General features: G+C 37.2%; 1 protein-coding gene across 2 annotated transcripts in view; it reads left to right on the top strand.

The window, feature by feature from the left end:
- Window positions 1-14,916, top strand: part of LEPR (leptin receptor) — a 75,164-nt gene that overhangs the window by 11,137 nt on the left and 49,111 nt on the right. For both annotated transcript variants that reach the window (XM_068964098.1, XM_068964099.1), the window contains exon 4: window positions 14,165-14,373. In XM_068964098.1, coding sequence (XP_068820199.1) covers window positions 14,165-14,373 — 209 coding nt within the window. The remainder of the gene's footprint in view (window positions 1-14,164; window positions 14,374-14,916) is intronic.

The raw sequence follows: 14,916 nt of genomic DNA, 5'->3' as shown, positions 1-14,916 counted from the left end.
TTTGTGAAGTGCCTATGAGTACATCAGACTCTGAACTGAGTATAGGGAACAGCGTTAAGCAATTCAGACTCAACCCTTGCCCTCTTGGACCTAATAGTAAAGATAAAGAACATAAAATTGGAAAATGCTGTTGATATAATACATATGGGGACTTGCAGAAACTTATGCTAGAAGTATCTGTTTAGATTCTAAGAGGGGAGAGAAGAATGAACCAGAGAGAGTGAAGAGCATTTGCAATAAAACACAGTCAAATAAAGACATTTGAGAACTTAAAATTCCCAAATGTGTGGTTGGGATGCTGGGGAGTGATGAGAAATCAAGGTGGATAAATAGGCAAGGGTCATGAGGGAGTCTGGACTTTTGTAAATTCTAACACCTCGTTTACTTTGTCTCTTCAGAATCACTCTGTCAGCATTCTTAGTGATTTCAGCACCCACCTGGATGGTCTTCAATTTCTTGAAAGCTTTATTTTGACTCTTCTTGTTTTCACTACATCTAGTTCACCGATTCTCATGGATCTTGCCACTGCTGATAAGCTGGGTCTCTTTTATAAGTTCAGTTTCAAGGATCCTACGCTTTGACCATCTCTCCCCCAACCCCTCATATTAGGCCTACTCCCTTTATTACCTCAGTCTCCTTCAGTCTAAGCCAAAGTGTTTCTACTATACTTCTCTCACAAGATCACACAGCTGTCTGGGATCTTACTAGGGTTCACTCCATTAGATAAAAGCCCATAGAGCTCTTAGAAATAAGCTCTTCCCTGCCTTCCCTTTGATTTTTGCTCAGAAGCCATTTCTTAGTTCTAACATTGTTTGCCAGCTGGAGAGGCTGAGAATTTCACAACTCTCAAGTACTATTAAAAGTTCTTTTGTCTAACAGCCCTTTCTCAAGGACTCTCTATCCTCTTGCAGCAAGAAGAAACAAGAGGCACTTTCAACACTTGTTTGGAAATTGCCTGGAGAGAGATCACCAGTTCAGTAGGCACCTTCTATTCTGTCCACTGAACCGCAGATGTGTTACGTAGCTTTTGGCCACAACATAAGGAAGATCCCATTTCCTCCAGTCACCAATCACATATTCCCCACTTCCTTTCATGTCCTCACTGGCAGTGTCCTTAAAATGTAGATATCTGCCAACAGTCTATTCAGGGTATTTCAGGCTTTCTCCACATGCATCTCCAAATACTTCTAGCCTCTCTGCATCACCTAGTTCGAAAGCCACACCCACATTTTTAGGTATTATAGCAGCACCCCACTTCCAGGTACTAGTATCTTCCTTGGCTATCTATGCCATATAATAAATTACCCCAAATTTAGTGGCCTAAAACAAAATCATTCATCATTTCATAGCTTCTATGGGTCCAGAACCCAGCTGCAACATCTGAAGACATCTGCCTCAATGTCTTTCACAAGGCTGCCATGCAGATGTCAGCTAGAACTGCAGTTATTTTAAGGTTCAGTTTTAGGAGGATCTGTTTGCAAGCTCACTCCCTCGGCTTCCAAGTTCTTTATTGACCACTGGTCAGAAAGCCTTTGTCTCTCCCTGGCTTTGACAGGAGGCCTCCCTCAGTTCTTTGTCTCATGGGTTCTGCATAGAGCACATCACAATATGGCAGCTGGCTTCTCTTAGAGCAAGCCTGAGAAATTCACTGATGATCTTGATTTTGGTTTTCACTGGGAAAATAAGAGTGGGGGTATGAGTTCATGTTTTTGCTTTTCTCACCGAAATCTATCAGCCTGCTGATGTCTGTGCCTGTGCAGTTTTCCTTATCATCTTTAACTGCTAACGTGTTCCAATATAAAATGAGCCCTTTCTTCTGTGTTTTGAGTCCCATCCCCTGTTGTCACTCAAGAAATTTGTTCTTGCAATTATTCCCTCTCGTTCTTGCATCATCAAGTTTTCCTCTCAGCCAATACATATGCTGCAATAACTCTCATTTACTTTTGAATTTATGTTTTAATTGGAGTATAATTACTTTACAATGTTTTGTTAGTTTCTGCTCTACAGCAATGTGAATAAGCTCTAATTATAAATATACCTCCTCCCTCTTAAGCCTTCCTCCCACCTCCCCATCTCAGAGGTCATAACAGAGCACTGAGCTGAGCTCCCTGCTATATAGCAGCTTCACACTAGCTATCTCTCTTACACATGATAGTGTATTTATGTCAGTGTTGTTCTCTCAATTCATCCCACCCTCGCTTTCCCCTCCTGTGTTGACAAGTCCATTCTCTATGTCTGTCTCTATTCCTGCCCTACAAATAAGTTCATCAGTACCAATTTTCTAAATTCCATATATATGCAATAATATACAATATTTATTTTTCTGTTTCTGACATACTTCACGCTGTATGACAGACTCTGCTGCTGCTGCTGCTAAGTCGCTTCAGTTGTGTCTGACTCTGTGCAACCCCATAGATGGCAGCCCATCAGGCTCCCCCATCCCTGGGATTCTCCAGGCAAGAACACTGGAGTGGGTTGCCATTTCCTTCTCCAATGATAGACTCTAGCATCATCTAAATCATCAAATGACTCAATTTCATTCCTTTATATGGCTGAGCAAAATTCAATTTTATGTGTGTATATATATATATATATATATATATGAAAGTGAAATATACACCAAATCAATAAGCCCTATTTAAAACATAGATTTCCTTGATCACAAATTTCCACCAAGTAATTACCCAGTTTCACTACTGCCTTTAAAGAAAACCAAGTTTTGAACTATGTGAATACAGTCTTCAGAAGTTAATATAAAAAGGTCAACAAAAGTGGCTTCTGGCCATAAGGGAATAATATATTCTGGAATTACTCTGCTACTATAAACAATTAGAAAACCTGATAAAAGAATAAACATCTATTTTCAGATAATGGACAAAGTCAAAACAGAACAGTGATTCCTGAGAGAAGGAAACAAAGCAAGTTATATATTATTGACGTTTTCTGGGGTGGAGACAACTTCCAGGACATGATACAAGGTGGGGGAACTCAAACAGAACCCTACAATATTGCTGAACTGAGGAGACAAGAGTGAAGGGTTCAGAGTAAAACGGGGCTTGATTAATGGAGCAGAATACTCAAAGCAGAGAGGTACAGAGGATTTAGCATTCAGTTCAGTTCAGTTCAGTCGCTCAGTTGAGTCTGACTTTTTGCAAACCATGGACTGCAGCACGCCAGGCCTTCTTGTCTATCACCAACTCCCAGAGTTTACTCAAACTCATTTCCATTGAGTCGGTGATGCCATTTGACCATTTCATCCTCTGTCATCCCCTTCTCCTCCTGCCTTCAATCTTTCCCAGCATCAGAGTCTTTTTAAATGAGTCAGTTCTTCACATTAGGTGGCCTAAGTATTGGAGTTTCAGGTTCAGCATCAGTCCTTCCAATGAACATTCAGGACTAATTTCCTTTAGGATGGACTGTTTGGCTCTCCTTGCAGTCCAAGGGAGTCTCAAGAGTCTTCCCTAACACCAAGTTCAAAAGGATCAATTCTTCATCACTCAGCTTTCTTTATAGTCCAACTCTCATATCCATATATGACCATTGGAAAAACCATAGCCTTGACTAGACAGACCTTTGTTGGCAAAGAAATGTCTCTGCCTTTTAATATGCTGTCTAGGTTGCTCATAACCTTTCCTCCAAGGAGTAAGTGTCTTTTAACTTCATGGCTGCAGTCACCATCTGCAGTGATTTTGGAACCTAAAAAAATAAAGTCTCTCACTGTTTCCCCATCTATGTGCCATGAAGTGATGGGACCAGATGCCATGATCTTCGTTTTCTGAATGTTGAGCTTTAAGCCAACTTTTTCACTCTCCTCTTTCACTTTCATCAAGAGGCTCTTTAGTTCTTCTTCGCTTTCTGCCATAAGGGTGGTATCATCTGCATATCTGAAGTTATTGATATTTCTCCTGGCAATCTTGATTCCAGCTTGTGCTTCATCCAGCCCAACGTTTCTCATGATGTACTCTGCATTTAAGTTAATTAAGCAGGGTGACAATATACAGCCTTGATGTACTCCTTTCCCTGTTTGGAACCAGTCTGCTGTTCCGTGTCCAGTTCTAACTGTTGCTTTCTGACCTGCATACAGATTTCTCAAGAGGCAGGTCAGCTGATCTGGTATGCTCGTCTCTTTCAGAATTTCCCACAGTTTGTGATGATCCATACAGTCAAAGGCTTTTGCATAGTCAATAAAGCAGAAATAGATGTTTTTCTGGAACTCTCTTGCTTTTTTGGTAATCCAACGGGTGTTGGCAATTTGATCTCTGGTTCCTCTGCCTTTTCTAAAACCAACTTGAACATCTGGAAGTTCATGGTTCACATATTGTTGAAGCCTGGCTTGAAGAATTTTGAGCATTACTTTACTAGCATGTGATATGAGTGCAATTGTGTGGTAGTTTGAGCATTCTTTGGGATTGCCTTTTTTTGGGAATTAGCATTAGGGTTGCCTTGATTCTTTGGCTAAATACCAGTCCATCCATGATTTTGGGAAAGAAAACTTCTTAAAAAACAAGTTACTAGAACTGTAAGCTAAGAAATTCCCGAAAATCACACAGGGCCAGGAATAATTAGTTTCTTATAATGATATTTGGAGAGTCCTAGTTGAAAGGCAAAGGAGAAAAGGAAAGATATACCCCCTTGAATGCAGAGTTTCAAAGAATAGCAAGGAGAAATAAGAAAGCCTACCTCAGTGATCAATGAAAAGAAATAGAGGAAAACAATAGAATGGGAAAGACTAGAGATCTCTTCAAGAAAATTAGAGATACCAAGGGAACATTTCATGCAAAGATGGGCACAATAAAGGACAGAAATTGTAAGAATCTAACAGAAGCAGAAGATATTAAGAAGAGGTGGCAAGAGTACACAGATGGACTATACAAAAAAGATCTTCATGACCCAGATAACCATGATGGCGTGATCACTCACCTCGAGCCAGACATCCTGGAATGTGAAGTCAAGTGGGCCTTAGGAAGAATCACTATGGACAAAGCTAGTGGAGGTGATGAAATTCCAGTCGAGCTGTTTCACATCCTAAAAGATGATGCTGTGAAAGTGATGCACTTAACATGTCAGCCAATTTGGAAAACTCAGCAGTGGCCACAGGACTGGAAAAGGTCAGTTTTCATTCCAATCCCAAAAAAGGGCAATGCCAAAGAATGTTCAAACTACTGCACAATTGCACTCATCTTACATGGTAGCAAAGTAATACTCAAAATTCTCCAAGCCAGGCTTCAACAGTATGTGGACCATGAACTTCCTGATGTTCAAGCTGGTTTTAGAAAAGGCAGAGGAACCAGAGATCAAATTGCCAATATCCATTGGATCATCAAAAAAGCGAGAGTTCCAGAAAAATATTGACTTCTGCTTCTTTGATTACACCAAAGTCTTTGTGTTAATCACAGCAAAGTGGCAAATTCTTCAAAAGATGGGAATACCAGACCACCTTACCTGTCTCCTGAGAAATCTGTATGCAGGTCAAGAAGTAACAGTTAGGCCCGGACATGGAAGAACGGACTGTTTCCAAATTTGGAAAGGAGTATGTCAAGGCTGTATATTGTCAGCCTCCTTATTTACTTCATATGCAGAGTACATCATGAGAAATGCCAGGCTGGATGAAACACAAGCTGGAATCATGATTTCTAGGAGAAATATCAGTAACCTCAGATACACAGATGACACCACCCTTATGGCAGAAAGTGAAGAAGAACTAAAGAACCTCTTGATGAAAGTGAAAGAAGAGAGTGAAAAAGCTGATTTAAAACTCAACATTCAGAAAACCAAAGTCATGGCATCTGGTTGCATCACTTCACAGCAAATTGATGGGGAAGCAATGAAACTTCCCCATCAAACAAACTTTATTTTCTTGGGCTCCAAAATCACTGCAGATGGTGACTGCAGCCATGAAATTAAAAGATGCTTTCTCCTTGGAAGAAAAGCTATGACCAACCTAGATAGCATATTAAAAAGAAGAGACATTACTTTGCTGACAAAGGTCTGTCTAGTCAAAGCTATGGTTTTTCCAGTAGTCATGCATGGATGTGAGATCTGGACCATAAAGAAAGCTGAGTGCTGAAGAATTGATGCTTTTGAACTGTGATGTTGGAGAAGACTCTTGAGAGTCTCTTGGACTGCAAGATCAAACCAGTCAACCCTAAAGGAAATCAGTCCTGAATATTTGTTGGAAAAACAGAAGCTGAAGCTGAAACACTAATACTTTGGCCACCTGATGCGAAGAACTGACTCAAAGGAAAGGACCCTGATGCTGGGAAAGATTGAAGGCAGGAGGAGAAAGGGATGACAGAGGATGAGATGGTTGGATTGCATCACTGACTCCATGGACATGAGTTTGAACAAGTTCAAGGGAGTTGGTGATGGACAGGGAAGCCTGGCATGATGCAGTCCATAAGGTTTGCAAAGAGTTGGACACAACTGAGCGACTGAACTGAACTGTTGAATACCAGCAGAAACCCCATAATATCCACAGTTTAAAATGGGTCCAGCCAGCCTGGATGAGAAGCCAATTTGGGGGAGAATTTATACATGTCTTTGTATGACTGAGTCTCTTCACTATTCATCTGAAACTATCACAACATTATTAATAGGCTATCCCCCAATACCCAAAATAAAAAGTTAAAAAAAAAGTGTGGCCAGATTAGTCCTAGAGTCAAGGCTGATCTACACTTCCCCCTAAAAAGCTTAAAAAGTTCACACTTAAGTCACCCAAATAACCAATTTCCAGAACAAAATCCAACATTCTCTAAGAAAAAACAGCATGATCCAACACTCAAAAATGTAATATTCACCATGTCTGGCATCCTGTGAAAAATCTACATATATGAAGGACAGGAAAAAGTAAACCCTAACCCAGAGAAAAAGAAAAAAATAGACAATAGATACAGACCCAGAAATGGCTGAGATGATAGAACCAGCAGATGGTTAGTATTAATATCCTCCATGTACTCAAGGATATAAAGAAAATATGAATATAATGAGAGAAATTGACAGTATAAAAAAGAACCAACTAAAATTTTGAGAGAAGAAAGATGCATTATTTCTAAAGTAAACAAGTGTGCTCAGTGTTAATTGAGAAACTTTAGACATAGTGTTATTTAATCAAGAAGCTGTATGCAAACCACACTGCTAGGCTCTGTGAGAAGTACTTCATTCTTTTGCTCTTACCTTTTTTCTTTTCCTTCCCCTTCCCTTTTTCCTTCCTTCTTTCCCATCAAGATGGACTCACAGATTATTATTTTATTTGATGAGCAATACAAATTATTATTTTATTTGATGAGCTATTCAGTTACTGTTATTATTTATTTTTTTGCTCACACTGTCCAACATTTGCCAAGTTGGGGCTTATTTAAACTGGCTTCTGTGTCCTTTTGATGTTTGCCATCCATCTTTTTTTTTTTAATTTAAAAATAGGACTCCTTACTTTCTAACACTACAAGAAATTTCAGGTTGATTTTATGCTTTTCCTGCTCTGACACTGGAATCGGCCATTTCTCCAAGGAGCCCTGATTCCATTTTTTTGGAGAATGATGTTCACAAAGTGGTATCTGGGGGCTAGATGCTCACTGTTACTTGAGTGGCATTGTTTCTAGGCCCCCTTAGCTACAGAGTTTCTTATATGTATGCCTACACACAGTACACACACAATGTGCATAATACACACAATACTCAGAAATCTATATTTTTGTATCTCTCTGTATATTCATAACAAAAAAGCGTGTGTTCATACTGATATCTCTTGTTCTAGTTCAAAACTGCAGAATCTATTCTAGCAGTGCTTTTCTTTACTTGTAACAATAGTGACTTCAGTCATGAAATTAAAGACACTTGCTCCTTGGAAGGAAAGCCATGACAAACCTAAACAGCATATTAAAAAATAAAGACATCACTTTGCCAATAAAGGTCCAGATAGTCAAAGCTATGGTTTTTCCAGTAATCATGGATGGATGTGAGAGTTGGACCATAAACAAGGCTGAGTGCTGAAGAATTGATGCCTTTGAATTGTGTTGCTGGAGAATCTCTTGAGAGTCCCTTGGACAGCAAGGAGATCAAACGAGTCAATCCTAAAGGAAAGCAACCCTGAATACTCACTGAAAGGACTGATGCTGAAACTGAAGCTCCAATACTTTGGCCATCTGATGTGAAGAGCCAACTCATTGGAAAAGACTCAGGCTGGAAAAGATTGAGGGCAGGCAGAGAAGGTGAGCAACAGAAGATGAGATGGTTGGATGGCATCACCAACTTATTGCACATGAGTCTGAACAAACTCCAGGAGACAGTGAAGGACAGAGGAGCCTGGTGTGCTGCAGTCCATGGGGTCACAAAGTGCTGGACATGACTTAGTGACTGAACAACAACAAACAAGTTTTTCTAGAAGTGAGAAATCTTGCTTCCCTTTCCAACAATATATTACCTGGTTGCTTAGTCCTAAAATACACACAGAGTAATTTTGGAATAGCTAAGCCATACTACTATAGGAAACAAAGAGGGTAACTAGGGTACAGTGTTTGTGTTGACTCATTTTGTCTTTGCTAATGCTAAAGGTTGCATGATCCAAATACTGTGTAGTTAACTAGGATATCCCCTCCCCTTCCACTTCATGTGATTATGTTGTTAAGTTGAGATATATTTAGGTCCCTTTGCTTTTGTTTGTATTCATTTTTTTTTCTTCCTTCATCTCATCCTTGTTGATTTTCCATTTGTTTGGTAATATCATACAACTGACAAGTACTTTGTATTATACAGAATGCTTCTTAAATTTGTCTCCTTGATGAAATTTGTCAGCTTCTCACCTGGACCTAGTTCATGAGGTCTGGGCTGGGTTTGCATTTCTATCAAGTTCCAGATGCTGCTGATATTATTGGCTTGGGAACCATACTATGAGAACCTCTGATCGATGACAGTTACTAAAAACAGATTCCTTGGCCCCAGATATACTGAATTCCATGGAGGGTCCAGGAATCTAATTTTAACAAGGCTCCAGGTCATTTTTATGATGAAACTATCCTGGGATGCTAACCTGTTTTTTAAAATTCCTGTTGATGGGTAAAGTAGATTTTTGGGAGCAACATTTGTATAGGTTATTAGTCTGAGTTTTAAAATGTGACTTGATTAAATTATTCACAGAAATAATGCTAAATTTTCCAGTTCATTTAATGGTTCACCAACTATGTTTTGCTCTCAGTTTATGTCACAGTAAAGAGCACTCATTTGGTGTTACTCCTATAATAATTTAATATAGATCTTTCTTAGAGAAGTTTTAAAATATTGATAGAAAAATTTTTGGGGTGAATAAGTAACATGACCAAAGGTCAGAGGATAGAATGTGCTTTCTATAAACCACTGTGACTAAAAGATGAAATTTCAGTACTAATTATATATCTAGCTTCTGAGTAGAAATATTGCCTGAATTGTGAAATTTGCAAAGAAATCAAATTTTAAATTATTTGACAACTTTTTCTTTTATTATTTTCACTTGCAAGTATAGTTTACTCATATATAGAGGGATTAAATAAATAGTGGCACTAAATTTACATGTGTGAGTACTGGCAATGCATAAAATATTTTGCTGAATAAACATTTTTCAAGAATGTCAGAAATTCTTAAGTTTTGATTATTTTAAGCCAATGTATTGCTTTCTTATTTTAAAAATTTAATCACCATTTTGATTTATACTACTTTGAAATTTTGATAATTTAAAAGTACTATCAAAATTTTAAAGTACCTTCTTTGAAATAATTTTATTTATTTATTTATTTTTGGCTGTACTGGGTCTTCCCTGCTATGTGTGGGCTTTCTCTAGTTCTGGTGATTATTTATTTTATGTTTGGCTATACTGGGTCTTTGCCACTATGTGTGGGCTTTCTCTAGTTGTGGTGATGAAGGCCTCTCTTGTAGATCATGGGCTCTAGAGCGTGAGGGCTTCACTAGTTGTGGCACACGGACTTAGTTGCCCCATGGGATGTAGAATCTTCCCAGATCAGGGATTGAACCCATCCCCTACATTGGCAGGTGTATTCTTAGCCACTCGACCACCAGGGAAGTCCTTGAAGTATCATTTGATGTATGTAAATACTTAAAACTTTAAAAAATCTTTTGGAAGGTAAAAGAAGTTCTTATGCTTACTTTGACAAGTAACAAGGCTGTATAGTCCAGCTATCACACAAACTTGGAAAAACTTCTGCTCTTATAAATGTGAGAAATATCTAGTGTTTTCCTCAAGGAAAAAATAATTCAAAATAATTCTGTAATTTTCTAATTTTGTGAATTTTTGAAGTATTAACAATTCAGATTATAATTATTCTTTAGTTATGGGCATTAGAATCTTTACTAATCCCTTAAGTAAAATGATAATGGTAACAGTGAACTTATCTTTGATTATAAGGCATCTTGGATGTAATGAATTGAGTACTGAACATGGAAGCGTGGGACTTAAGATGAATTCCACTCCATGTTCTCCATGAGCCTCAGTTTTTTGCTTGTAAAATAGGTGATATTAGTTCCCTCATAAAGTAGTTTGAAAAATTGAAGTAGATAGTTATCCTCAAGGTGTTTTGTGTGCATTATAGATATGCTAAATAGTGAAATTTGATGGTATATTTAATGTGGCTTCTATATTTTGTATCTTTTTTTCATCAAGTAGTCACCAGTTCAGTTCAGTTGCCCAGTTGAGTCCGACTCTTTATGACCCCATGGACTGCAGCACACCAGGCCTCCCTGTCCATCACCAGCTCCTGGAGTTTACTCAAACTCATGTCCATTGAGTCGGTGTTGCCATCCAACCATCTCATTCTCTGTTGTTCCCTTCTCCTCCCGCCTTCAATCTTTCCCAGCATCAGGGTCTTTTCAAACGAATCAGGTGGTCAAAGTATTGGAGTTTTAGCTTCAACATCAGTCCTTCCAATGAATATTCAGGACTGATTTCCTGCAGGATGGACTGGTTGGATCTCCTTGCAGTCCAAGGGACTCTCAAGAGTCTTCTCCAACACCACAATTCAAAAGCATCTGTTCTTCAGCACTCAGCTTTCTTTATAGTCAAATTCTCACATCCATACATGACCACTGGAAAAACCATAGCCTTGACTAAACAGACCTTTGTTGGCTAAGTAATGTCTCTGTTTTTTAATATGCTGTCTAGGTAGGTCAAAACTTTTCTTCCAAGGAGTAAGCATCTTTTAACTTCATGGCTGCAGTCACCATCTGCAGTGATTTTGGAGCCCCCCCCAAATAAAGTCAGCCACTGTTTCCCCATCTATTCACCATGAAGTGGTGGGACCACATGCCATGATCTTCATTTTCTGAATGTTGAGTTTTAAGCCAATTTTTTTACTCTCCTCTTTCACTTTCATCAAGAGGCTCTTTAGTTCTTCTTCACTTTCTGCCATAAGGGTGGTGTCATCTGTGTATCTGAGGTTATTGATATTTCTCCCGGCAATCTTGATTCCAGCTTGTGCTTCATCCAGCCCAGTGTGTCTCCTGATGTACTCTGCATATAAGTTAAATAAGCAGGGTGACGATACACAGCCTTGACGTACTCCTTTTCCTATTTGGAACCAGTCTGTTGTTCCATGTCCAGTTCTAACTGTTGCCTCCTGACCTGCATACAGATTTCTCAAGTGGCAGGTCAGGTGGTCTGGTATACTGGTAGTTAACAGTAGGGAGTATGAAATGTTTTTAGCCTGTAGCTGGGATAGAATCTTTTTTTTTAAGGTGAAGATAATAAATATTTTAGGCTTTACTCTCCATTCTCTTTGTATCACAACCTTGTAGTCATAGTTACTAATGAATGAATTAGTAAATGAATGAGCATGACTGTGTTTATGGACACTGAAATGTGAATTTTATATAATTTCCATGATTGTAGGATATTCTTCCTTCTTTTTTTAAACCAGTAGATAATGTAAGAAATAATTCTTAGCTCATAGGCTGTACAAAAGCAATTGTATTTGGCTTGTGGGATACAGTTTCCTCACCCCTGAGTTTCATGAAGGGGTTATCTGTTGGAGTGATTTGGGAAATCACTTTGTGGAGATTTTTACTAAAAACCCTACAAATTATGAAATACTATGATACATATTATATAGTACATGTATTCTATAACACATAATAATTATATATCATTATTATGAATATATACTATGCATATTTTTGTGTATACTGAAATGATAAAGTAAATGAAAATGAGATTGATTAAATAGAACACAGAAGTGAAGTGTTAGAGAAACCACAGAGTTAATCTCTTTGGGAATCAGCCCTATTCTATAAATATTCACTGTATTTAGAAAAAAATGGCATTGGTGAGACCATCTAAAGTAAGAGTATAAGTCTAACTTTTCTTTTTGCTTTAAAAAAGAAAAAAATCACCAGAATTTCCTCTTAAAAATTATTAGTGGGAAATATGTTTTCTGTTCAGTTTTTTTTTGCCTTAAAATTTGGAAGTTTTTCAGTTAAAGCATAATACAAGCTGCAAGCATATTTCTGACATAAAATACTGCAATTTATTTAATTTGTTCCATACTCTTTTGATAAAAGCTTTTATTTTAATATTTGAAAAACACATAAAAGCCATGGTGTGATATTTTTAAAAATCACATTTTGTTGGAATTGTTTAAAGGTTTAGGTGAAGTTGAAAGTGCTAAGTCATTCTACCTTCAATTCAAAATGGAATTTTATGAGTGTATAGCATTTTGAAGTTTTCAAAAACACTTTTTTTGGCACAGTATTTTTATTTTAAGGTAAAGTTTGCATATAATAAAATGCACCTGAAATATAAGGTTGATGAATTTTGAGAAGTATGCTCACCTATGTAACCAATATCTAAATCAAATACATTGCATTTCTCTAATAATTAATGATGTTGAACACCTTTTTGTGTGTTTTTTGGCCATGTGTATGTCTTCATTGGAGAAATGTCTGTCTAGATCTTCTTTCCATTTTTTGACTGACCCTTTTGTTATCTTTGTATCTTTCATAGTATCTTTCAAAGAACAGAAGTTTTTAATATTGATAAAAATCAAATTATCAATTTGTCATTTTGTGACTCGTGCTTTTGTGTTGCATCTAAGAAATTATTACTTAAAACAAGGTCACAAATTTTTTTCCCACATTTTTTTTCTGATTCATAGCTTTAAATTCTGCATTTAGATTAATGATCTATTTTGAATTAATATTTGAATCTTATGTGATGTGTGGAGTAAAGTTGAATTTTTGTGTGGAGGGGGGTGTATAGATATCCCACTGTTTCAGCACAATTTATTGAAAAGATTACTCTTTCTCCACAGAATTGCTTTTGCACCTTTGTAGAAAATTGATTGTCCATATAGGGGTTGGTTTCTTCTGTTCCATTAATCTATTTTTTTCTCTTTACGTTCATACTCCTTTGGCTTGATTATTGTAGCTTATTAGCTGTGACTTCTTGTTTTGTTATTTTAGCGGTGGTCTTAGGATTTAGAATATAGGGCTTTAACTTAATACAGCCGAACTGATGTTATACCTCCAACTGGCATTTCACCACTACATGTATAGTGGGAGAAATTTATAGTTGTGTATTTACACATCTCCCCTTTCCCCAAGTTTGGTATTAATGTCATACATTTTATTTTTACCTATGTTATAAACCCCACACTTTATGGTTATTATTTTTGCTTGAATCAGTCAATAAATATTTATTCTTTAAATTAAATTTCATTTCTTTGTGTGGAACCAGACTTCTATTTGCTATCATTTTCTTTTTGTCTGAAGGACTTCCTTCAGCACTTTTTTTTCTAAAGGAAGTTTTTGCAAGTTTGATTGATGATAAATTCTTTCCATCTTGGTGTGTCTGTAAAAAGCCTTTATTACATGTTTATTTTGAAAGTTATTTTTATTGAATATAGGATTTTAAAATCACAATTTTTCTTTCAGTGCTTCACTGTTGCCTCATTGTCTTCTTGCTTGTATTATTTCTAACTTGCTTTATTGATTCTAACTTATATTGATTGCTACCTTGTTTTAACCCTTATCTTTGTGTCTCTGTTATAATGTAGCTTTTTTCCCCCAGAAGCTCTTTAAGCTGGGTGTGCAGAACAGTTTACTTCAATTGGATTTTGTGTCCTACATTTTAAACACATCTAGTGCTTTCGCATCTATGTTAATACTTAGCTCTTCTTTTCTCATATAGGCTTGACCTATTAGAAGAGTCACCTCTGCTCCCCGAGAAAGGCAGTTTTCAGATTGTTCGGTGCAACTGCAGTTTTAATGAATGTTGTGAATGTCATGTGCCTGTGCCAACAGCCAAACTCAATAACACCCTTCTTATGTATTTGAAAATCACATCTGGTGGAGTAATTTTTCACTCACCTCCAATGTCAGCTCAGCCCATTAATGCTGGTAAGTTGTGCCTAAGAAAGATAATATCTTTAAACATCAGTCATTCAAACAGGCTGAAAATTGTTTACAAGATGTTTCATTAGCTTATCTCACTTTGACCGACACTGTAAGGATGATAAATGTAGTCCTAAGGGGTATTAAAAGCAGCTTCTAGAATGGTTTAACAACAGTATAGATAGTTCTGCAATTGTAACAAATTCATTTTGAAAACAGTTTGATTTCTTTAAATCCTAGGTCAGTCTAATGGATATGTTTTCTTTGGTTATGACTTTTTCACATCTCAGATAACTATTTCTGAAAATGACTAAAAGCTCTTTTTTACCTGACTTTATGCCTTCAATAAATATTTTTTAGAGACTCGTGGGTATCAGTCACTGATCTAGGAGCTGGGGGAAGCAATGGTGAGTGAGACAAAGTTCCTGCCTCGCAGAGCAGGGGCAGACAATATTGGGCAGAGAAAAACAATGAAAGCATAAGCAAACTAATTGGCTGTACAAATCTGATTGGAAGAAAAACTTATATAATAGACAAGTGCCCACATTA

This window comes from Capricornis sumatraensis, chromosome 2 (genome assembly GCF_032405125.1).
Source record: "Capricornis sumatraensis isolate serow.1 chromosome 2, serow.2, whole genome shotgun sequence".
Lineage (NCBI taxonomy): Eukaryota > Metazoa > Chordata > Mammalia > Artiodactyla > Bovidae > Capricornis > Capricornis sumatraensis.
This window is presented reverse-complemented; position numbering and strand designations above follow the sequence as displayed.